The following is a 26163-nucleotide window of genomic DNA, read 5'->3' on the forward strand; positions in this document are numbered from 1 at the left end:
GAAGCAGCCATGTTTTTTTAACCTTTAGCAGAATTAATCCACCACATGTTGCTAATGAGCTTTGTGAGGTCTTATGTGATTATCTCTGCGGTGCTGTGAAGAAACATCGTTACAGGTAGTTTGGAAAGTTTGATGAATAATAGTGTGTCCATCTTACGAGGGTTGTCATGTTTGCGATACAGCTAACAGACACCACACACAGTTATAGGCTGCAACATTTGAAATTGTAGGTTAGCATGTGCCCTAGCCTAGCCTAACTTGAGAGTGGGGGCTGTTGGATGAGATGTGCCTGTTTTATTTATTTATTCTTCTGATTCTAAAACTCTGCTGCATTTATTAATGATCATCAAAGGATGTTAGGGTGCTCTGTAATGTGGCGACCCTTTCATCCATCTGATATTTCCAGCTAATAAAACCACGTCTCTGCTGACTCATCTCAACTTCCTCTTGTAAATGAGTCTTCCAACCGGTTATTTAGGATTATCATTACACTCTGGAGCCTTTGCACTATGGCCATCTCATAAATTACCCCCACGTGCCTCCAGACCTCACACAGACACACGCCTCAGCGTTGATTAAGGGATCTTGGGGCCACGGCTCTCTCCTCACACATCTTTCCTCTGGCTTGTTATGAATCTCATTATTGCCTCCTGATTGAGAGATCTTCATCATTAAAGGGCAAGCTCAGGCAGTAATCAAGGTCTTCTCAGTCCAAATGATTTTCAGTCATTGAAGCGTCGAAGCGTTGCTCATCACTGTACAACCAGATATTTCAGAGGAGCTTTTAAAGAGGCTTTTTAATCTGGAAAAACGAATCAGGACTTTTTTTTTTCCTTTTTGGTACTGGTGGGACACTCTGGATAGATTGTCCTAAAAGGGTGTACCGTCCACGGCCGTCCATACACGCTGTGATAAATCGTTAGAGAAAGTCAGGCTTTCCAACAGCACTCGTGTGAGTGCAGCGTATTAATCACAGCAGGACAGATTATTAGCCATCCTCCATCCATCTTCTGTTGGCAACACTGCAGGCTCCAAACAAACACCGGTGTGCTTGGTACCATCAACGATGTGCACTATTCTGCAAGCAAGTGTCAGATGCTTGTTATGGATATGCAGACGAGGGTAAAGCTACTGGAAAAGTGACTTGCGGGATTATTTGATGAATTAGCTGCTGGGTTCAATTTTGAATGAGATAGAGGAGTCAGATTAAGGAGAAATGAAGAGATTGAAGACTAATGAAGGTCTCTGTTTTTGTCCCGCAGCATCTCCGACCGTCCCGCCGCTGCACTCGGAGCATTTCAAGCCCTGTCACGAGAAGGACCTGGCCTACTGCCTGAACGGCGGCGAGTGTTTCGTCATCGAGACCCTCAGCGGGCCTCACAAGCACTGCAAGTAAGTATTGTTGCTCTGCTGTCTCCTGCTGGGTGTTTTAGAAAGGTAGTGTTGGATTTAAATTACCTTTAAAAGGAACCATTCAGCTTTCTATGTCCAAGGAAACAATCTGGGTTTCTTCAAGGCTTAACAGTTATACTCATTTCACTTCGGCGTGTTGCCGCTTCCACATTGCTTCTCTTTAAACTTTATGCTGTGGAAACACAACGTGCACTTTTGGCATTTATAATACATAAAATATAATGCTCCATTGGCAAACATTTAAAAATATCCCAGCGTGATACTCAAATATGGGCCAAAGACCATTGGTGAGCTCATTTAAGTAGTTCTTCTTGTATTAAAACAGTCCCACTTAAAAAGCAGACATCTATACTTGTGGCTCTGTACGCGCATGCACGTATGTCTGTGCACGTGGAAGTTTTGCCATCTTATTTGTGTTCTCATCTCAGTCGTCCCAGATTTGAGAGCAGGGCTGATGGGCACTTGCTCTTCAACTGTGGGCCTTTTATTAATTGCATCCCAAAACAACCTCCCTAAAAAACTCCCACCCTTCCTTCAAAGGCCGGAGTTGCGTCCCCAGAGGCGTGCACGGCGTGTACGTGTGCATGTCTCTGAGCGCGTGAAAACATGCTGACAGTTGCAGCGCCGGGTCCAGCGGCGGCGGCATCACAAACACGGCAGCAGAATCCCAGTGATGCGGGTTTATATAAAGTCATTTATCATGCAGGCGAGACGTCACATGGGTGCAGGAGAAAAGAAAAAAGAAAAGATCAGGAAGAAATTAGACTTTAGTCTATCATGGTTCCCACAGGAAGAGCAGATTCTGGGTCACACTGAGAAAACTACACAACAGCCGTGAGCACAGTGAGCGTCTCTGTTCATGAGTTCGGGGGCGATGCAGCTCAATTAACTCAACTGGTAATGAGGTTTAGGACGTCTGGAACAGGTCGGAGAAGCATCGTTTATTTACAGCTCGCGACAGTATCGTCAACGCTGCCGATGATGGAATGTGTTTAGAAGCGGCGCGGAAGAAATAAGAGGCAGAACAACAGAGTTTCTCTCTGTTTATGAGTTCAAAACGGACTAAAAGAGCGAGAGGCCGCGGTGACGTGAGCCTAAAAGGTGTGGGTGGATGAGGAGACTGGAGTGGAGTTGATGGTGCCTCCCCTCTAATTCACAATGCCGTTGCTATGGCAATTAAAGAGAAAAGGCATTTTGCACACATACACGTGAATGTAAGTGCACAAGAGGGGAAAATACAGAGACAGCCGAGATCAGGTTTTCCTATTAAAGTCTGAACATTTTTTAACGTTCAAGGAAAAGCAGCGTCTCAGCGTTTGTGAATAAAAATCTGTATTTGAGTGTGAAATGGATCTATTCAGGAGAGACTTAACAGACGTGCTGAATTCACCTTGGAAAAACAAGAGTCGAAACACTTGCACTTCAGTCGACGTGCTCGTGGAGATTAATTCATCCTTGTCAACAGAAGAATTACAAATTTCACCCCCAGGCAGAAGATCAATGCTTAATCTGATTCAATTTGTGTTTGTTTGAACCAGGTTGTAAAAATATGATCAATCCAGACGTCTAAATGGGCCACTTGAGCTGCTTTGTGCTATTATTTGTCGCAGAATTAATCATTTTTATTTGCCGGATGAAACCTGATTCTGTTTGCAAAGATTTTCTCCACAGTTGTAACGAGTGTCATGACCAACAGTTGTAAATAGGCTCCAATTGCCCCCGAGTGTTGTTTCCTGTTGTCTTCCTGCAACTGTTGTGCATGATTTCAAACAGTGGGCACGTGACAGGAGGGATCAGCCCACACACACACACACACACACACACACACAAAGACACAGAGAGAGAGAGAGATAGAGATCCTTGTACTTCTATCTTTGTGAGGACTTTCAAAACACATTACCCGGTTCCTTACCCCCCACACACACACATCCTTGTACTTCTATCTTTGTGAGGACTTTCAAAACACATTACCCAGCTTCTTACCCTGCAAAACACACAAACGCGTGCGCACACATAAACACCAGCACTCTGCTTTGGGCAGCATTATGAAACATTCAATCATTAGTGCTCAGCTAAGCAGTAAATTAGTCAGTGCACTAAGATAATATTTTAAGAACATAGCAAGTGGCCAATGCAGTCAGATGTAAAAGTAGGTTATGTGATTGAATACTGAATTTGATTAAGTCCTTTGTCATCGGATATTTCTATGGGTATTTTTTTTTAATCTACTAATAGATGTCTGGTTCAAATATTTTTGAAACAGATATAATGTTTGTTTGTTTGTTTGTTTTTCTCTCCCTTTGATAAGAAACTCCTGGGCCTCATCAGCTTGAGTAGTCTGGGTTTTGTCTCTCCTCACTCTCCTTTTCTTTTTTTTTGAACTCATAGAATGAACACGATTAAGAGACGGGAAACCTGAAAACAGTTGGAAAAATGCCTCACGAGTCAGACTGAAGGGAAGAAAGAAAGAGATGGAAATTGATCATCTTTTTACCAGCGGCAGATCAAGCTCTGTTTTTAAATGGGTCCAGCAGTGTTTAAATTCCACGTCTGTACTGTGGAAGAGAATAAATGCATCTTGGGTCAAGATTTTATTTTCAAGAGAGTCTCCCTCGGTCTAATTAGCTGTTGGTTACCTGCGCCAACCTCGCTGCCCTCTTTAGAGACGGATTTGCTGAGAAGAAAGCAAAGCTCGGCCAACAGGTTTAGGCAGCAGAGTTCTGAAGAGATCCCTGCAAAGCCAGGGGCCGACACAGGCGTGTATCACAGGGCCACATCAAGCTGTCCACTTTTAGCCTCGTGTCAGTCCCATGTTTTTGATCATGCAATGAAGTAATCACTTATTCCATTAAATGATTATTTAATACCAGTATGGTTTTCATATTCTCACTAAAGCTGCCTCCTCTGCTATTTTTTTCCTTTTCAGTGAAAAGCAGAAGTGCAACTGAAATAAATCTGGTGCAGGGACGACATCTAACAAATGTCAGCTATTGCAAAATAAAGGCTTTAAAAAGGCGCCAAAACCGAGCCGCAAAACAGCAGAAATGGACAAAAATATCACAACTGAGTCACAATGTGATGACAATTCTATCTATAGTTGTTGTGAAAGGTGTGAGGAGCAACCCAAGAGGTGGGACGGGCTGCTTTAGCCCTCATTTCAAGAGTATAATCCCACATCCCTTGCTCCCAATCCTCCTCGTCTCCTCTCATCTCTCCCTGATTCTCTCTGGACGTCAGCTTTCCGTTTTGCATGATGACTTCAGGCCTTTTTAAACCACGTCCAAAAACCGACAGATTGTCTTGGCGTTTTCATGGATGCAGAGAGCGACTGCTGCTTACAATACCTCTCACACCCTCACGTACACACATGCGCACACGGCAAGCCAATTAAACTAGGAGTGCGCATGAAATTAAAAACCTCAGCATCAAGAGCGCACATCCCAGCTGCTAGCAGACATGGAGATTAAAGGATATGAATAAAAGTATTACAATTAGAGCAGAAGCCCACATTACATTTGCAGCTACACAAACCTTTAATTCGTATGACAGGAGTGGATTCCAAAAGGGACCCACGGATACGGATCCACTACCTATGTCCGCTAGAAGGCTTTACCGGTCAGGGCACCATCGCAGTTTATATCTCAAAACCAACCTGTCCTCCGGTCACGCTCATCATGTGACACAAATATATGTGTTGTGAGCCAATAAAACCCCAGTGATGGGGGCGGGGTGCAGAAGGACACGAAAGGGTCAGTGCATGATGCGGGTGTTACCTCCTCGGGGTGTCCCACCATCCAAAAGTGTGTAAAAGTGCGTTATCGTTACAGGGGAGCTGTGGGCTGTTTGCCGCTGCCCACGTTCCCAACAACTGGGGCACTTCTTCTTTTCCTCCCCTTACTCTCTCTCCCCTGCCCTCACTTGCCCTTTATTTAATCTCTCTTTCTATATCTCCGCTCTGACTATATCAACCTACGATAATACCAGCACCCAAGCGGGAGTTCAACTGGTGCCTAGCTGACATTAATAATCAAGGCTGGGGCCAGGGCATGTTTCTGAGCTGAAAGAAAATTAAACAGATAAAAGGAGAAACTAGTCCTGCTTTTATTCAAACCCTTTAAACTCCAAGAATGGAAACCTGGGACACGACCGAGGAAGGAACGTTAATACAAACCAGGAAAATGTGATGGGACAGCTTCATTGAGTTTCCATCCTCTCTGCAGCCGCATAGGATGTTAATGCAGACGAAACAGCATGACTCATCTAAGTTTTGTGCTCTTTTTGAAGCCACTTGTCTTGTCTGAGGCTTGAGTAGTTTCAAAATTACCATATAATTAAGAAATCACATGATGAGTCATGATGGTGAAGCTTTGCAGCCTCCTTTAGTAATGAAAATGCAATTAGTAATTGGTTTTAAAATTGATCTGGTAGCAGTAAATAGTTTGTGTGTGTATGTGTGTGTGTATGTGTGTGTGTATGTGTGTGTGTGTGTGTGTGTGTGTGTGTGTGTGTGTGTTCATTGTCCTAACCACAGGACTGAGTGATTTTTGACAGAAAGTGACAACCAGCACCAACACACTGGCCAGTGGGAGGGTTGTACTGAAAGCTTTTACTAAACATTATATTCAACTTATTGATGGAAAGGGCTTATTGTGATCTGTCATCACTCTGACAGTCTAATTTTAATATGATGACTGTAATAACAGAGGCCAAACCACATTTTTAAAGACAAAGTTTAATCAAAGTTAGCAGCCACCATTCACCAGGCTCAGATAAAAGGTTTAAAGCAATTGCAGGTTCAACAGAATTATGTTTAACGTTCTTGCAATTAAATATAAAGAATTGCATTCATTTGCGTTGTAAATTTGGGTTTGCGGCATTAGAGAAATAAAGCATGTGTTGCCATTAATCCAGGAGGATTAATGGACCTCAGATATTAGTTTTACAGAGCAGAAGACAATTTTTCAACCTGCGGCTCGCAGTACATAAAGGAAAAATAGTCTGTGCCTATCACAGACAGCGAAATTCCTCCTGTTGTGCCTGTTATGGGTAACAGACAGGTTATAGTTCAATTATTTCAATCAATCAATCAAATCAATCTTTATTTATATAGCGTCTTTTGCAATCAAAATTGTTTCAAGGCGCTTTCCAGAATCCCAGGGCCTAACCCCAGACAAGCAACAGTGGCAAGGAAAAACTCCCCTTTAACAGGAAGAAACCTTGAGCAGGACCAGGCTCATGCAGGGGGACCCTCCTGCTGATGGGGGGGGGGAGGAGAGGCGAGGAGAGGAGAGGAGAGGAGAGGAGAGGAGAGGAGAGGAGAGGAGAGGAGAGGAGAGGAGAGGAGAGGAGAGGAGAGGAGAGGAGGGGAAGTTCATGAATCAGTGAGATTGTGGACTCACAGGACAGCAGAAAGTAACTATATTCAAAGCGTGGACGCTGCATGCTACAGATGCTGCACAATTTGTCACATGCAAGCGTGTTGTAAGCGTGTTTCCACATGCATTTAAACATGGATGTTAAATTTAGACAGCTAAGAAAAGGCCTGCTGTCCTCCCCTCCCCTGGGAAAGCAGGACTGTGACCACATAATGGGAGATTAAATTAGAGGAATATTAATGAATGACGGAAATAGGGCTGGTAATATTCCTCTGTTATGCTAAAGCAACTGAGAAGTTGTGCACAACGAGAAGATTCAGCGGGAAAGTGTAAACACAGACGAAAGTGGAAGGAGTGAGACATACTGTACAGTAATTGGATGGTGTTTCTAATCAAGGCATTCCTTTCAAGTCAGCAGGTTTGATGTGTTAATATGATGCAAATTAATGCAAATGAACCCCCTTTTCATCCCAAACTCCTGAGTTTGTGTTCGCTCCTTCTGCAGAGTGGAACTATGAATAAATACAAAAAAAAATGGGGGTGATGTGAAGTTGGACACAAAGACAAGTGTGGCTCAGGGGATCTTTAAGTAATAACTAGCATTGTATTTTCTCCCCTCTAATATGAAACATGTAGTGCTGTTCTGCAAGTTCTCTTCTTTAAACTGTGTTTTTATTGCCCTTTTATAGAAGTCATATATAACACAACTAAAAGGAAAGCAAATAAGGAAGATGGAGCGCACAAAAATCCATTTGCATGAAGAGTTCCTTTTAATGACTGAAAGGTGAATATAAAACAGGAGGAAAGATACAGAGAGCAAAACAGAAAGGGAGAGTGAGTGAAGATGAGCTGTGTCTGCAGTATTAAAGAGAATCTACCTGGAAGCTACAGTGCACCAGCTGCCTGATGTGTGTTTTCACTCTGGCTTCAGAGATGCAGCAGAGCCTGAGGCCCCGACTCGTCTCTGACTAACAAGAATCGGGCTTCGTTACACAAATGTATGCGCTCTATAGGATCACGCAAACTCCCACTCGTGATGTTTTCCAAACATATTCTTGCACGGCTGGCCCGTGCACAACCTCTGCCCTCCCTCATAGGCCTCCTCCTGTCCTTAAACACTGATGAGTAGTTAATGTTTTACCCTATGGAGGGGGTCAAGGTTACTGCCATGCAGACAGGCCGCTTACGGCCATTTTGACTTCCTACTGTTGGGCCGCATTTTGTCATTCACTGATCTTGAAATGTGTAAGAGTGGAACTGTTCTCTTTCTCCAGCTGTAACTGTAGTTACCTACTGCGCTACTTACACTGACTATGAGCGGTTCGCAGGTCACCACCCGCTCGTTTCATCTTATCCGCCGGCGGGAAAACACAACGTGAACTTACGCACGCTCTTATCAAGCTGATGGGCCTGTTTTGGAAACCCACGCAGGCGTAGGGAGAAAGAATCAGGAAGCTCTGAGCCTGGATCGAACCCAGAACCTTCTTCCGATGAGGAAACTGTGCGGAGCAAAGAACCCATAAAATGATCAAAATTACATGTGTTTGATTAACTGAACATACTGTATGGCTCTAAAGTGCCATATGGCCGGAGGGCCAATTAACTCATGGCGGCAGATCCTGAACGAAAAATCTATCCACATCAGTTTATCTACAAGTTGCTCTTCAAGACTCAGCCGTCTTTACTGAATCTATAGATCCACCACAGTATCCTGGATCTAGCAGTACTCATCCTATAGACACATCCAGAGTAATGTCAGTAAAGCACAAATGAAACTGCCCCAGTGAGGTTCTGTGTTTGGCTGGCTGGAAATCTCCAAATATGTCAATCATTCACCCATCAGATATCACCAAAAATATATGATCAAGTTCCTGAATCCTGTGTACGTTGCCGTGTCTGGTGTTTGGCTATAAAGAAGCTAAAATAATTGGTGTTTGCATAGAATTTATTTGTCAGAGCTACTTAATCTGCACATAATGTCATGGTCATTTTGTTTAATCATTTAACAGAGCACATACATTGTGTGTGTGTGTGTGTGTGTGTGTTTCAGAGGTGTAAGTGTGAGCGTGGGTGGCTGTGTTTATGTGTGTTCATAAACACCAACGGCTATAAAAAGATAATCATATGCTGCAGAAACATGGAGAATAATGGAGCAATTCTTCTTCTTCTATTTCTTCTTCTTTTTTCAGGTTGTTTGCTTTACTGCCAGGCTGTTTGTGTTTAGCCAAGAGTGAAACTATTCCAGGGTTGCAGCCCCACAAAGCTTTTACAGACTGAGGCTGAGCAAACTGTAGCCCTGCTCTCCTCCTGTGGAAGTGACTCTGAAGGTGCCACGACAGACCGGAGATCCATGCCAAAGCTAAAGTATGATAGGTGTAAGGTGCCCCCGGTGGAGGGAAGCAGGGTGCACGTGAGAGTGCGCCTAAGAGCATACACCGTGGGTGGCGTGTTTGAACCAACCTCGTCAAAAACTGCACTGATCTAATCAGAGGCAGCACCTTTCCTTCATCTCTGAAGGTGATTGGTTTGACTCTCAAAAAAATAGATGCTGATGAAGAGCACAAAATTTCAAAACGCCTCCATATTTCAAAAGGCTCCAGCTGAAGAGGAACTACACAAAAACCACAACAAATCTGGCAAACACGTCAGAGAAGTTATATTTAATGCAGTCTAAGGGGTTCTGGTGATCACCGTGCTTATATTCCTGACCTTTCTACCAAGTTACCATGGTTACTCCTTTGTCCCGCAGGTTTCCTGCAGGCGTCTCTGAAAACTCTTTGACGCTTGTTACAGTAATTGCCTGCCACATTTCAAACATTTTACCTTTATTCTTATATTCTAAACATTTTCTACCTCTAAATGTTGGTTCAAGGGAGCGTGCCTGTAGAACGCATCAACCAATGCTTCTCATATCTCAGCATGATGCACATCAATACAACTCTGCCTCCTTGTGAGGCTCCACGGCAACCGGTGCCGCAGGGACTGAATCCTCATTGAGTGTTTTGCTGAACTCCAGTTTGGAAAATTCCCCCCATTTTGAATGTGTTAAACTGGACGTGTGCTGCCTGCCGGCGAGCTCCTCGTTAGCATCTTCAGTCTGTCTCTGACCGCAAATAAAACGCAGCAGACAGCAGAGCAACAACACAGAATGAGTCGAGGGAACTTGGGGTCGCTAGTGACTCGCACAAGTTTTGGTTTTTTTAGTTGTTTTTTTTTTTGGAGGGGGGGGGGGTCGAGATTAAACACTTTCAGCGCCGCGTGATGAGGAAATCCACCACCGCTGCTGCTCGTCGGGCCCAAGCACAATTAAAATGCTAAAATATTAAGCTAGAGGATATCAAACACGTTGGGTGAGTCATTATTTTCTGTGTGACGCTCGCAGAAATAAACCCTGTTTACAAAAGTCTGGGTGTTCAGCTCTGGGGAGCGTTTCTGTTGTTGCTGAGCAGAAGTCCACTTGGCTCACACCACACAGGGGATTCACGTGCACGACCGAGCGGCACTCAGATCCTCACTGTGTGTTTCTGCGCGTCTGCAGCCAGAGCCTCATGAATAATTTGTCAAGGAATAATGCAGGTGCATCCGGCTTGGCACGGTGAAACGGTGAGGAAGAGAGTTCCCTGGAAACTGGGAATCAACCAAACAGCCTTGGCAATGCAGGAGAGTCCGTTTAGGCGTTGTTGCCCCGCAGGAGGACCAAGTGGTGAGACTCACCAATGACTCTATTTACAAAAAAAAAGTTAGAAATAATAATGTTCAGCAGTTCAGGCAGCGGAAAGAAATTCTGACACCAATAAAATGACCTGTGGCGAGCATTTCTGCCTCTATAGGGGCATTAGAACCCAGCAATACTTACATTATGTTGTCTTAGTATTTGTTTCAGATGTAAATTTCATTACATAATGTATATTAAAATCAGTATATTAAAATCATTAACCCCACAATCATTAACATTATCACTGCCATGACTGGCTATATCACTTTTATTAGCTTTACTTTTGTTATAAAGTCATATTATTAATTAATTTTAATTTGTATTGCCACCACTATCATCATAATCACCTTACCTTACCTTTACATATATGTAAATACACGTACCTACGTACATACATATCTAGACCTTAACAATAATATGGTCCTTATTCCTATAGCTGCTGAAGATCATTTCTTTGTACCTCTTTTTAAAAACTTGCTGTTCATTCCTTCAGTCCCTAATTTCGACTGTTCCATAGACTCACACAATCAGAGCTACTGAAGTTCCCTCTCATCGTACGCAGGATAACAGCTCTGAGATCAGCGTGACCTCCTAGATTACAGCTTCCTCTCAATGTTGTTGGATATTTGCAGGCAGTTGGTTGGGTTTGTTTTAGCTTTGTGCCTTATTTGAAATTCACCCAGATCAGCAAATGTAAGTAAATGAGACTGTAAGAATAATGGATGTGAACGACCCCCGTGCCCTGCACCGTGAGTCGCTCTTTCCTGGAGAATAAACAATGACTGCACATTAGATTTGTAATTATTGCCCCAAACTTCAGTGCAGTAACTTAAATATGGTGACGACTGAACAGTACAAAATGTGAAGCAATTTATAGGACCTGTTCGACTCTTCTTCTTTTCAGAATCAGTTATTAGCCAGTAAAAAGCTCTGTGTCACAGTCCCGGTGGGAGGAAGTGGTGACACATCTTTTAATCGGGCCTCCATCTTTTCTCTTCCACCCACTGGTGTGCTTTCACGACCTGTCACTCTCCTCAGATAGAGGAGTTTTTTTTGCATTTTACACTATGTGACAACTCGTGTCACAACATCAGTTCCTGCAAACAGCATGTGGAAGCGGGCGACCAGATTTACAGTGTCCAGATCTGCTGGGGGGGGGGGTCGGCATTAAGGCGAGCCTGCCGCTGAGCCGCCTGATTCAGGAGACAGCGGGCTAAAGTACAAAGTGAAGGTTTTATTAAGGTCACAAAGTAAGCTGATACCTCCTCTATTAGCGTACAGCAGACTAGCTTATGGAGATACAAAGTGGAGATCGATGAGCATTACAGATGGAGCGGCGCAGGAGTCGAAGCCGGTGGAATTAACTTTGATACGTGTTATAAATCAGCCGGCAGCTGTCGCAGAGCTCACATGGGTGGCGGCTAATGCCTCCCAACGCAGTGATTTAAAATCTGTTTGCTAAAATAACATTACAATGACACAGGCACTGCAACAGTCCGTCAGAATCACTGTCACATGCCTGATGCTGACCTCCGCACCGCGAGGAGAGATAACGATCATTTTGATTGTGTTAGTCGGCAGCGTATAGAGTTGTTTCCATAAATATTGATCTGTTGCGAATCACAAGGATGGGAGTTCCCGGGCTGGATGGGTACTGTCACTTCTGATGGGAAGAAGAGAAATTGTTATTAGCCACTGAATTTTAGCCAGCGTTTAGCTCCTCGCAACCCTCCATGTTCCATAAATCCGTCCTATATGTATATTTATACAGTGGACGGTGTTTAATGATGCACTTTTAAGCCTTGTATCTTTGCACATTAGAGAGATAAATTTCTAACATCAAAGGCTTCAGAGTGGTGCCGTGAATATCCATTTATGTAGAAAATGTATGCACGCTTTTGGTTTTTCTGCTGTTTTTCTTTCCCTTAATAAAATCTCAGAGGTATACATATACGTGCCTATATTTAATCCTACTGTACTCTATCTATTTAACTGTTATGTCACATGAGCTATGAAGATTTAGAGTGGATTATTTTTCCTTTGCAATCATTTGATTAGTAAGTTGTAAATTGAAGGGCCACACTGTACTTATACATGCATTCATCCTTTTCCCCTGAACTAATGGGGTGCGGGGGAGGAAACGTCCGAAAATAACATTAAAGCCATCTAATATAGCGTAATTGTGCTGATAACAAATGACTGATGTGATATCTGGGCTGAGTGTGAATGTGCATTTTCCAGGAAACACAATAATGTTTCAGCAGACGGCCCCTTTGGATTGTTTTCACGCTTTAATATTACATTTATGTACAATAATTTATCATGTTTCCTTACAAGTAATCAACCTGTTGGCTGTAGATTCCTGCCTTCTAATAGAGTCCATAATATCAGTTCCCAAAAAGCTCATGTCACGGGCCTGACAGCGTCCCATATTCCTCGCACAGTGTACGAGCATCCATCCAGCAGGCAGATCAGACCTGGGAATCCACTCTGACATCATAAATATGTATTCTTGTGCATTTGAATGGGCTGAGACAAAGTTGAAGCGAGGCTGACACCGAGGTCGTGTTAGCATTCAGCACAGCACCGAGCAGCAGAGATGCTCGCGCAGCTCCGCGTGTGTGCAGGAGCATCCGAGCGAATGAAAGCAACACCGGGTCAGATGGTCACACCAAGAGACCTAATTAGGGAGTAAAGACCTCAGCTGAGTTCAGCGCACATGGGCGTTAGCTTGTAGTCTCTCTGCATCTGTGGGTCAGTTTGAGCAATGAGATGTTGAAGTTTTAGTTTTTGGAGCGGAGATTTGCAGCACAGGCCAGGCTGCAGTTCCTCTCTGGCTTCTACAAGTAGTTGATAGTTGACAGAAGTTACACTGATGTACATCAATGTTAACAATAACTGACGGACTCCTGTGTAATTACACATCCTACAATTCAACAATTATGCAAGACAAGGTGAAATCTCAGCTTACATGAAGCAACTGTAGAAAATAACTAAACTAAGAAGTAATTTGCTGCAGCAATGGCCGTTCTCATTAGTTATTCTCTGACATTAAGTTGCTGATCGCTTCATTTGTTTTGCTTTTACTAATCAGTTATTTTCCTACATTTTTCTTGATCTTTAGAGTTGATGTTTCGCTGGAAAAATAACTACATTTCTCTGTTCACTTAAGACTAAAATAAGAAACACGTGTCTCTGCAAACTATCTTTTAATCATACTCTGGGGATAAAAGCTGTTAAGATGTCTTTACAATAGGCTCTGCAGCACACATGGAACCAAATCAAATCTGTAATCGATACCTACTCAGGCAAGCTGGAAGCTTAAAGTGCCTTTTTAGAAGATAGAACTGACCCGGGTGTTCTTCTGCAGGATAATGGAACCTTCATTTGTGTCCCACTAAAGCTGGAAAAGTGAGACGCAGGACATGAACAGATGTCTTGAAAATAACCCGCACGCTCTGTTAAATGTCACCAGGTTGTAAATTGGACACCGTTGGGAGGTGTGTTCATCATAAAGATGCAATAATTGTGAGTCACGTGATTGAACAGTATGAATTTCATCTCGGGCTTGTTAGTTTCGATAGTTTCACCGTCAATTTGTCATATTTGTGGATAGCTGCTCCCTTTCTGACCTTTTCCCCGCAGATAATCTGAGACTGTCAATCTTGTTTTTTCCTAAACTCCTTTGAGAATTGACCTTCACAAGCCGAAGTCAGTGTAGCAGATACGTCAGCTCCTATTCATAATCAGTTTTTCCCACTTTCTTATGTTTGAGAGGGCTGTAAGCCCCCTTTGAAGTTGGGTTTTGCGAAATCCCACCAGCACTGGCTCACCAATACCTTCCATATAACCAAATGGCAGCTCGGCACAGTGGCCCAACAGAGCTCCTTTAACCATTTTGCCCGTCCCACTGGGCGCTACAACACACAAAACTTCATGTGTATGGATGTGCGTGTTTTCATTGTGAAAAAATATCGCGACACCTGCATCAAGTTTTCTCATTGGTGCACCTACGTTCTCAGGAAGAAGGCCCAAAAGAAAGGCCGTATAAAACGACCACCACCAATCATGGAAGGCTTAAATTGTTGGGAGAGCGTCTGTTTCTTTGGTGTGAAATTGAAGGAAATAAGAGGCAGAAGTTAGAGGCGGGTGTGTGTGAGGCTGGAGTGGACAGAGTGTGCCTGGTGCCTGGTGCTATACAGGAAATCACTTCACATGCTGGCACTGCACACCGAAGGTGCAAATTTGGGCAAGTTGCCTGAGGGTTGTCATGTTTGAAAAGGTGCTCGCATGTTGTGAAATGGAGGTGAGGGGGAAGAGCTAGAGAGAGAGAGAGAGTCATAGAGAGAGGGGCTTGTTCAGCGGGGATGATGCCGTGAGAGAGGAAATCAGAGCAAGTGAAAGGGAGTGAGTCAAGGTCAGAGAGTAATTAGGCTTTTTTCTGTCTGACCAGGGAAACTGTCAAGCCTTAGGGATGAAAAGTGATTATATGGGAGTGTGAGAGTAATTGAATTCTGCTGCAGAGACAAGTGAAAGGATGAGTAAGACAAGGGGGAATGCACAGACATGATAGGAGCAGCTTCCTGTTTGCTTTCACACAGAATAGCTGGGCGTTGATGACGCTAATGCTCTGCACCACGCATGGGCAACGCACAGGATGGTTCGGCAGATGTGCTGGCTGCAGTTTGTCTGCGGTAATATGTTTCACATGACAGAGTTAATGGATACAAAAGTGGTGCGGTGTGAGATTGACAGGTAGTCAAGCCTTATTGACGCTAATCAGTCATGGCAGCCTATCAATCATCTGGCAGATTTGAAGCAATGCATCCACCTCAAGAGCAAAAACAAACAAATAAGTGAGCATTCTTGGTGAACATGGTGCTGTTAAACCCAGTAATGATATCAACAGTGTACAGCTCAGAGCAGAACCAGACCTTATACTGGTGTCCTGACTGGAAATTAGCCTAGCGTGTTTAGCAGTTTCCAGAACTCCAGGCAGAAGATGCTTGTTGAACTTTGTTGAATCTGTCCCAAAAAAATTGGCCAATTCACACATGCCCTGCATTCTTCTTGCAGAAAGACCCTATTTTTAGTTCAATCGTGGGGATGCACATTAGCAACGTCCCTCGAGGCAGATTTGTGGTCGTATTGGTAAAGGTTTTATGGACTAGTTAATCGCAGCTCAGCCCATAAACTCTCCAAATGTGTAAATAAGGCATTGAGCCCCACACACCCAGAGTGAGCCCTTCCAATAAATATTACCTCTGAATTAGTAACGAGGAGTAATGGCTTCAAACAGGGGAAATACCGGAACGGGTAGGCAAGGAATCATTAATAAGCATGGCAGGAGGGCGAGAGGGTAGAAGTGTAAGAAAGACTGTAGCAGAAATTAAAGTAGTCTGTTCTGTAAGTGCCCTCTCTTGTTTAATAATTCTCTTTGAACCTGATAAATATTTTCATTTCTGCACTGCAAGATTTCTCTGCCATACTATGTTCCAATAATTCCTATAGCCTATAGTCCTCCTTTCTCATTTGCCGTGAACCTTTCTTTCGGCTCAACGCGTGCCCCGTCTGAAATGGGAGCTGATTATATCAGTATAATTGAATCCCTCTGATATGCCAGGCATACATTTCTCCTGCAGTGCGCTGATCAATAGAGCTAAAGCTAATTTAATATGCAATTTATCACTCTGCTCATGAGACGCTTCCCTTTGTTGCTGTTCAACACAATCTGTTGTTCTGTCATATATTCCGCTGTGCGAGTGGTCGACGCATCAGGGTTGTTTTATTCGTTGGTGGCATGCGTGTCCCCAAGAAATCCCTCGAGTGCAAAAAGGTAATAGCTTCTGAACACAGGCCAGTGATGTCAACACAGCAACAGCCCTCCCTTCCCTTCGCTCCTCTCCTGCTTTCAAATTCAAATGTTCTTTATTAGCACTCAGAGAACAAATTTACTGCATCTCATCAGCTCTGTTCCTTCCTCCCTGTGTCACATTATCCACCTCTCCCTCAGCTCATTGCTTTTATTCTGCAACATCATTTCTCACAGTTGCCAGCTGCCTCACATTCCAAATATCACAAATATCAGAATCAGGAACTAGATAGAGTTTTAATGTCTTTCTGCTTTATTATGTGAAAACACGTGAGTGACTTGAAAGCTGGCAGAGACAAAGGTTGTTAGTAAAACTCGGATTTCTTTTGTGACACTGGAACTTCTCCGAAATAAAAGAGCTGTTCAGCTTTAAATAGTCACATAAAACCACAAAAATAGACAATTCAATTATTTCTACACCTCCATTATGGTCCTGGTCCTGGTCCAGGTTTCTTCCTGTTAGTTTTTCCTGCCACTGTTGCCTGTTGGGGGCTCTGTGTTTCTGTAACATGCCCAGAAACATTCTTTTGATTGTCGCAGATGCTATATAAATAAATTTTGAATAGAATTGACCTGTTAGAAATGGAAATATAATAAAAAGCAGTCATAATAATGATGATGACATTTGGACGTGGCCTGAACCAAAAACTTTGGAATGAGTCATGAAACAGAGCCAAACTTATCAAGGTAATTGTGCTGAGCCCTCCTGGGAGGATAAATACAGCCGTAGATTTATAAAATGTCAGGGAATGGACTAAAGAATATGCTACCAAATGTCACTGAATGATTCAGGCATGTATCACATTATATATCTAAAACACATTTTAATGTGTCCGTCAATACAGACAGGCCCGATGGCAGAGCAGTAATAAAAAAAATCAAGGTAAAAGGAGAGACAAGAAGTCCCAGATAAGCTCAGACACTGAGAGGGCAGAAATATATCAGGCAATCAACTCATATTTAGCGTAAACATGTCAACATGTTTGTATTAGCTATATATTGTAGAAGAACCAGGGTTGCTTGTTAAGTTAATCCTCTGTCATATTCTTCAGGAAAGAATTCACGTGGGTGTGAATCACATTCATATTTTCATTTTGGCAGAACCATTAGCGGGCCTTAACATCTGACTGCCTTCGTGGTGTTTTACAGGAGCAGAGGGCCCACTTTAGTGCGTGTGTGTGCCTTCAAGTGTCGCTGTGCTTGCTTGATTGCAGTCGCGCTATACGAGCCCTTTTTTCCATTTCAAAGTCTATAGAGAATAGCCTTTATCGCTGTCACAGAGCCTCCAACAGCAGCAGCGCCCAGGCCTTTCTGATCAGCCCAATCTCCATGACCAGCTGATTGAGTTGACCCCTGAGCTTTGGGGGGCAATACCGAGAGCATTTGATATCTTCCACGAGGTCAGTAAATCAAATGTTACTCGACTGATCCTTCGAGTCAGAGGGAGTTGAGGGTTCAGAGCAGAGGTGGCAGGATGCACGTGTGTGAGCGGCATGGACGACGTTCACATGCAGCCAGTTAATGAAAGTCAGAGTCTGTCGGCTGTCTCCTTGAGTTGCAGCGCGTCTGTGTGAAGATCCTGTGATGTGGCACGCCCGCTGATCAGTGACATTTGTGGCAGATCGCTGACAGATTACCTTCATCCACCATCGGGCACTTCTGTCAATCCAAAATATCAATCCAATAAAAATGTACTTAAGTGAGCAACTGCTCAAAATGTTACCTGTCTGAGTAAATGGTGCTTTGTGTGTAAAACTAAGAGTGTGTCATTCTTGGTTTTAGGGTTTGGGAATGAAACTTGTTTTGTGTCATACTGTTGTTACTGCATTTTCTATGCTTGAAATACACAAAAGAAGGCCTCTTTTGTGTATTAAAGCTTAGAAAAACGTAATTTTAAAATGACAAAGCACCAGACATGCCGACGTTTCGTTCTCAGTGGGTGAGTGGATGTTTCAGGTTGTTATGAGGTGCAATTTAAAACTTATGAAACAAGAAACCACCCGACAGTCACGCGGCAGCAGGGGTGATTATTGATTATTAATAGAAAAATAAAATCTTGCTCTACGCAGACAGAGAAGTGCCCGATCCAGTATGTAACGCCATATAATGAGATGGTTGCAGCAGCTGTGGCGTGAATATCAAACCAACAGATCTGTAGAATTAAGATACTGAATGTGATTCACATGCTGCAGGAAATAAACAAGTGATTAGTCATGTACCTGCCAGCAAGGAGTATGATGTATCTGTGTCTAAAGGCAGATTTGAAAATAAAAACAGGAAACATCAAGACTCAGCCATAACAGTCTCAACTGTGCTGGCACTGACTGACTTTATTATTGTTTTCATTTTAATATTATCATTAGTAGTATTATTGCTTTTCCCCCGCTCATTCCTAATTCACTGATATGCTACGAGAAGTGACAACGGGACGATGAATGCAAAAACCAACTTGCTTTAGGTTGGGACGGAGCTTTAGTGCAGCTGCGCAGACGCCGTTCCAAATACCGGCAGACGCGTGCGTGGAGAGAACGAAGCCAAATGTTGTGTAATGGGGCTCCTGCTGGGCAGGAGATTGGTCTGGCTCGGTCCGAACGGGCTGCCTCTCGTCCAGACCTCCCCACACATTGAGCTCAGAATGGACATGCTGCACCGCCGTCCAAAGAGCCCTTATTTCCTCTTTAATGCCGAAGCGACTGAACAATCGCAAATCACTTTGCATTTCAGTCTGGCAACGAGATGGTAACTGTCAAACTAAAGGTTTTAAACATTCAAATCTAAAATGTGAAGAGGCGATGGGGAGGGGGAAACTATAGAAAGAGGAGAGAAATAGACATCATAAATGCAAAAAAAATCATTAATGAGGTAGCAGGTTAGTGCTGTGGTTTGGTGATACCTCTACACACATACAGAGAAATAAGGGGGAAGGAGGCACAGATGTAAAGAGACACCATTAAAGAGTGCTATTTTTAATGTATTGTAGTTGTGTATAGCATATCAGTCTATAATATGATGCTGTTGCGGGGACTTTGCTGCAGAGATGTTCAGGTTGGACATTTTTCCTAGTTGGCAACAGCAGAATCGTTGCAGAGGCGGACTATTGAGATGGATTTATGTAAAGACTTGCCATTGGATATTCACATCAGTAATTGACTAGAGGCCTTTGACAGCAGCTGACAACTGTGAAATGTCATCTCAAGAATGTTTGAGCTGTGATCACGTCGGCCTGAAAGCCCAGCTTCCATTCCAGGTATTTGAAAGAGAGAGGTGCAGGGGCATGCGTGGGAGTAACATGTGACATTTTCCTGCTAAGATGTAGGACTTAAAGCTGTTAGATTATATAATCATTTACGAATGTGAGATTCTTGGATGTCTGTCTCCCCTAACACCGTTAGGAATCATCAGAGAGCAAATGAAACCATTTTGCTGCAGTTATGCCTCCATGGAGGCCAGTTTAACCTGCTTCCCCAGAATATTGGACTAAGAGACCTATAATTTACCCCTAACATTAGGGTCATTGACCCACAACCACCAGGGTTGGGGTTGAGGGAAACAGGCAGAATCTTCTATTGTTTTTGTAACCTTGGAAACTGCACAAAATGGAAAAAGAGTAAAAAGGAAAGAAAACAGGCAAAAGGAGAGGGAGATGGGAGGGGTGCATGTAGACAGGAAGAAGAGAAGCAAGTATGAGGCTCCCGGAACATCTGGAAGGAGGAGGGATGGATGTCCTGCAGTGGCTAATAGTTCTGCCAAAATGAAAAGAGAGCACAAGAAGGAGAAACCAGGGTGAGAGCAATAAAGGCAGAGAGGATGCTGAGGCATGCTTTCGGAACATTACAGCATTCCTGTTGGATGCTTAAGCACAGACTTCAAGGCCTAACAAGCCGGTGTAGGTCAAAGATATAGATAACGGGTGCGCGGCCTGAAATAAAGGAGGGATAAGCACCAACCTGAAAGACAAAAAGATAAGATCGAGCAATGCTGACCCCAGGTTGGGCAATTTTTGTCATTTGTCCTGTTTGCAAGTGACCCAAATGCTGCACCGTCTCTTCTCTGATGTTTCAGGACAAAACCTGCAGGATCTCTTGTTGCAGCAACAATCATACATGTGACTCAGGTAGAAATCAATAGATGTTGGTACTGACAAGCATAGTAGTCCTAGTAGTAGTTTAGGGAGGGCTTTGTGCCCTTAATACTCTTTTGCTCACACTGAGCGCAGCAGGTAAATTCCATGCACACATACTAAGAGAGATAGACATGTCTCCTCCTTGCTTTAATTATTCATTACATCATCGCTGTTGTCTGATCAGGGTCTGCTTCCTGTCTTAAATTATGCAGCCATTTCTGAAAGGGGAGACGACTTCTTGAGGAAAAAAAACAAAAAAACGAAGGTCTCTTAAGTCAGGGAGAGGTTAGAGACAGGAGTCAGCCAGAGAAATGTGACGAGCATGACTTAGCAGCTCAACCTGTCATTCGCTCGCTGCATCTCACTGTGACTACAGGCAGCACCCGAGTCCCCTCCAGTGGAGGAGTGGGTGACCGGCAGTGCATGACAAATATCCTCCCCGAACCAGCTGCCGCCACCGTCTGCGGCTTACACAGACAAACAGAAAAGGTCTCGAGAAGTATGTCTGCCTGCACTGGTGGTTTAACAATTTAACCTCCTCCTACCGTTTATGGGTCTGTGGGGATAAGATGGAGCGTGAGAGCGGAATGTAGTGACATACTCCAGTAACAGCAGAGCTTCGAGCGACAAAATGCAAATGCCTTCAGCAGCTGGAGAAGAGGGTGGGGGATCGATTGAGGGGATATGCAGAGTGATTGGAAGTTATTTTTGCAGGCCCGCGTCACCACTGGTGAGTTTTCTTTTATTGCTCGTGTGTTTCCAACTTTGCGGCTTTGCTGGAAGGCTAAGAGACAAACTGCCATACATATTTGCCAACCCAGATGCAGACATGCTGGGGTAGATGCTGTTCTATGTCTACACTTGTAAACACACAGTTAAGCCTATGTGTTAAATGGGATGCATCTACAAGAATGCCATCCGTGGCTTCTCAGACAAAGCTAATCCACTTTCATGCCACAACACTCTGATGTGTCAAGCCTTGTTCGTCCTCTCTGCCTCATTAATGACACCAAATGACAGTTAATCTCCATATTAATGAGTCACATGTCCTGGTTCCTGTCTGGGGTATCAGAAAATACTCAAAATCAAGACGCTGAGAGCTTTCTAAAGCGCCGTTTGTATACAGTTTGACCTCCACCTGAGCTTGGGTGTTTGTTGTTTCTCTGCTTTTTGGAGTCTTCTTCATTCATATTTCTTACCAAAGATAAAACTGGGAAAAGGTGACTGGATATTATCAGTAACGCTGTTTAATTTATGTCCGTGCGTCAATGTTGATGACCATTTTTAATCGGTCAACGGGTCGTCACACACATTCAAATCCTGTAGGTAGAAAAGTCAGTATGGTTGTTGTGTATTCAAGTTTAATCCAAGTGTGTTCGCAGATTTATGGTTAAAAAAGAGAAAATGGTTTGCCTGACTCTCCCTGTGATAGCAATCTGATTATAATGATAATCAGATTCCTCCGGGGCTTCTCCACACATTAAATAGATTATCACAAAAATCATGTAAAACTTAGGAAATCAGGTTAGTAGAAACCATGTAAACTCCTAATCAAACAATAGCCTAATCTTGTTATTCACTTCAATCAACAGTGTTTAATCATCCTCACTTTGATAGATTCAACTTTATTTGGTGTCTTTATTATCCTGCTAAATCCTGATCTGTTGATCAGAGTTCGGAGGTCCTGGAATCAGACACTTGAATCATCATATATCATAACAACAGATTCATTTTTACAGCATCAGTTTGATCTCTGGATGGATGGATTTTAATCACATTATGCTCCTAAAGATGCCCATGTTGCCTGGATTATTTGAGGTTTGCAGAAAAAATGTGTTGAATGTGGGCATTGAATGCATGGTTAATAGGGCCTGGTAGGGCCACTCATGCTAGATCTCAGAGTAAAAGCGCAGTTTAACTGTGAATATCAAGCAAAACCTGAATGTTCCTACGGGACGTACAAGCGCACACATCTGTGAATCCAAGCAGAAAACCATCTTTCTGGTCACACATTTGCAGCAGCTCATAGGTCTTTTTAGGGGGAGGAGAAGCTCCGCAGCGCCACAATATGGCCGTCCATCATTTGTATTCAAATAACAGCCTCACGCACAACTACTCCCCAGGTTGCAGCATCCAGGCGACTTCTTCTGAGATGATTTTCAAAACACACATCACGCACACACAAACACTTGCAGTGACAAAGGATTTGCATGAATCTGCATCGTAATAGCATGATCCCTTTGCTCCTGTCACATGCTTCTTCTTTGATCACCTCAATGGACGGACATGAGAGGCCTCTAAGGGCCAAAACGAGCCAAGTGGGTTCATGTTTTTCCATGTGTGTGATGGAATAAAAGGTGAAGCCACTGGCCTGAAGTAGCAGATATGAGATGGAATGTGCTTAATATGCAGATGTGATATGAATGTATATGCAATGTGATTATGGGATATTGCAGCATTATTTTAGCTCATGTCTGCACAACTCTTTGATATTGAAATAATGCCGATGAACACTCAAGCGTCGCTCCGCATGTACACATTTACATTTGCACTGTAAACATTGTGGTAAATAACAAGTGAAGCAGTCAGTAACCTCCAGCATCGTGACCTTCGTGGTAATCTAGCGAGGTCAGGTTTGACTCCTGGCATGGATTTGTTCTTTGAGAAGTGCGTGGGCATCTCTTCCGGAGTCTCCGTCTTCTAAACGTCTACATCACGCAGATTGGTGCTAAATTGCCTCTGGTTGAGATGAAGGGTGTGTGCCCTGTGATATACTGGTGATCTGCCATGAATTGACTTTCACCTAGAGTGGAAAGAGCAGATGATGAGGACCCCAACACCCCAAAGCCTGCTGTCTTTGTTGTCTTCATCGATGGACGGAAAGTCAGATCTTTGTAGCTCCAGTGGAAGACCTGTAGCTTTCTATCAAGCTCCTGTCACAGTGACTTCTGTAAGGGATTTTGGTCTCTTCCATGTGTCCTTTGTCCTGGTTCTGCCAAAAGAAATAAATCAATGGCGACCTGTGAGTTAGCCACTAAGTACAGCCACTAATAAGTGTGGGCGGGAACCATAAATATGCCTAAACTGATGTAAAATTAATGTTTGACCACTGCAATGAACCCTAAAATAACTAATACAAGCAGGCAATTTCCTCCATAAATGATCTTTTATATGAACGCTCAGAACACTTAAAGCATTGCTTTGATTTTCCGCCTTAAGCCTGATAACTAAAGAGCACAATTTCAGCATAATACCCGGAGAGGCGCTGCTTGAGCATTTGTCCATATAAATAATATAATATCTCTCCTTTCCGAGCCAGGATGCCCAAAAGCATTTAGCTTTAGGATCGGCCCAGTTCATCAGTGAAGATGGGAATATTTAAGAAATATGGGCCTTATGGGAAAACAAGCAGGGGGCTGTCTGGCTGTTGCTTTTGCTGAATCTGATTTTATGCCATACGTCTCTCTTCAAAAGAAACAAGAAATCCTGTCACAAAACTGGTCTTAAGTGCTTACTCCTTTTTTTAGTCAGGTATTATTGTGATAAAGAAAGAAATGACTGATTAATTAATGTGAAGTCATTCACATTGATTTCAACATGTTACCAGAAAAAAATGGAACTATTCAAATAATAGTAGCTGGTCTCCCCTTGGATTTTAAACTCCAAAGTGATTTAGGTCAGTTTGGGGAAATGCGGATATCCGAAGCACAAGCACATTTACTTAATCACAATTATTTCTTCAGCCACTTCAATAAAGTCATGGCCAAGGTAATAAAGCCAGAAATGGTCACGGCACAGCGGGTCGGCCTCAAAATAATGGGGAAAATAATTAAGTGCAAATGAGACTGAGGCAAATGAGCAAATCCACCACCCAGCATGTGAAAGGAAAACAAAGGCACCTCTTTAAATACAGTGATGAGACAATGAGCCAACAAGTAAGCAAAATTATGCAACAGATGATAAATAGCTGTATTTAACTGAGGCAAAAGCATTTGCATGCAACTCTACAAAACACATCCCAGCAGCTGGAAGCAGCTGAATTATCTTAAGAGACATTATAATTATGCTGACATGAATTCTGCCTTATGCAGAGATTCCCCGAGAACCCCGGCAAAGCATCTTGGAAAACAGCCCACCGTGGGTAGATGATGGCTGGATGGATCACTTTTCTTTTCACGGTGTGTCTGTACATATAGGACAGCGCCTTTCTCCTGGGAAACCCTTGTTCTTTTTTGTTCTATTCAAACAAATTCAAAGCGCTGCTTAAAAAAAAATCTGGTTATCTGGTTAATGAAATGAAGAATGGGGCTAAAACTGATAATGATGTTGTAATTGTAAAAGTCTGTAATGCATCCTGGAGCTGAATCAGTACATTAATTATGATACTTTGCAGTAGTTAGTTGTTTTTTTTTTATGTATTTTGTACTGTCTGAGCTCTGGAAGGTTAATATGGTCGGGAAAAAGTGGATGGAATTGTTCAGTTGTGATTGCTAAGCCCTCTTTTTTAGACAGTTGCTTGGACAAACGCCCTGAACTTTCCCTGAAAAACCAAAATCTCGGGAATATAATTCGTTTTTACGATCGCGGGAAAGCTCCCAGCTGACATCTTTTGTTGTGTGTTTGTGTGTTTGTGCAACACTGTGTTGGGAGCAAGGGTCTGTTTTGTCTCAGCACCTTGGGGCTTTTTTAGAATCATCATAAGCGTTTTGTTTTGTTGGAAAAACACTCACACACCTCTCATGTACATGCAAGAACACGGTTGATAGGTGGTTTCTATAGTTAACAGGTGAAAGATTGCTGGGGAATTTTTATGCTCTGTGGGGAGCGAGATCGAAAGAACACGAGAAAATGTAAAACAAGATAGTGTTCCCTGATTACTTTGTTTTTCACTTTTAAACAGCTACATGGGGAGAAAGGAAAGCATCCAACTAATAGAGTGAAGGCAGAATGAGGCATCAGCACAGATACATTTGATTTAAAAAAGAAGACACAGAAAACACTCAATTATAAATAAAGTGATTTATTTCAGGGACTAAAGCCCAAAGGTGTAAATTTAGAGACTAAAAGCCCATTAGAGACTCAAACCTCAAAGAAAAGTTGAGTGGACCAATTAGTGGTTGTTACTGTTGGAGGCCATTAAACGTCAGGCTGACGGATGATTAGTTGGACACAGCTGAGTGGAAATGTGTTGGATGTACATCACTTCTACTCCATTGGTGGGTCTTTTGTAGCTTTTCAGACAAGAATGTAATAAAGAGACACTGTTAAATGACAGGGTCAGCTCAGAGCTCACGTTTGCATTGAAGGTGTATTTTTGTCTTCATTATGGGGTCGGGGTTAAATCCAGTAGCTGCTTTAAAAGCAAATGGACCCGAGCTGCTGGTGTTTAAAAGAGGCAGCTGGTGTGGTGTCTTATCAGCCTGCCCACCTTAATGGCTGCTTTTGAAGGGTTTTTAGGCCCGTCCAACTGGGAACAGAACCTGTGATTACATCCAAAACCCACTGGAGGGATTATATATCCCATCTGGTCTGGGAACACCTCGGGCTCCCCCAGGAGAGGTCGGGAAAAACCCCTGCAGCCAGCTGCCACCACAGTCTGATGCCATTTAAGCAAAGGATAATCAGAGGGATGATCCAATCACAGCTTTAGGCAGTCCAAGATACT

The 26163-nt window shown here is 43.1% G+C and overlaps 1 protein-coding gene across 3 annotated transcripts in view; it reads left to right on the forward strand.

Annotated features, from left to right (window-relative positions):
- The window catches only part of nrg3a (neuregulin 3a), a 178831-nt gene that overhangs the window by 104988 nt on the left and 47680 nt on the right, over positions 1-26163 (forward strand). For all 3 annotated transcript variants that reach the window (XM_029835562.1, XM_029835564.1, XM_029835563.1), the window contains one exon: positions 1263-1392. In XM_029835562.1, the coding sequence (XP_029691422.1) occupies positions 1263-1392 (130 nt within the window). The remainder of the gene's footprint in view (positions 1-1262; positions 1393-26163) is intronic.

This window comes from Takifugu rubripes, chromosome 4, assembly GCF_901000725.2.
Source record: "Takifugu rubripes chromosome 4, fTakRub1.2, whole genome shotgun sequence".
NCBI classification, from domain to species: domain Eukaryota; kingdom Metazoa; phylum Chordata; class Actinopteri; order Tetraodontiformes; family Tetraodontidae; genus Takifugu; species Takifugu rubripes.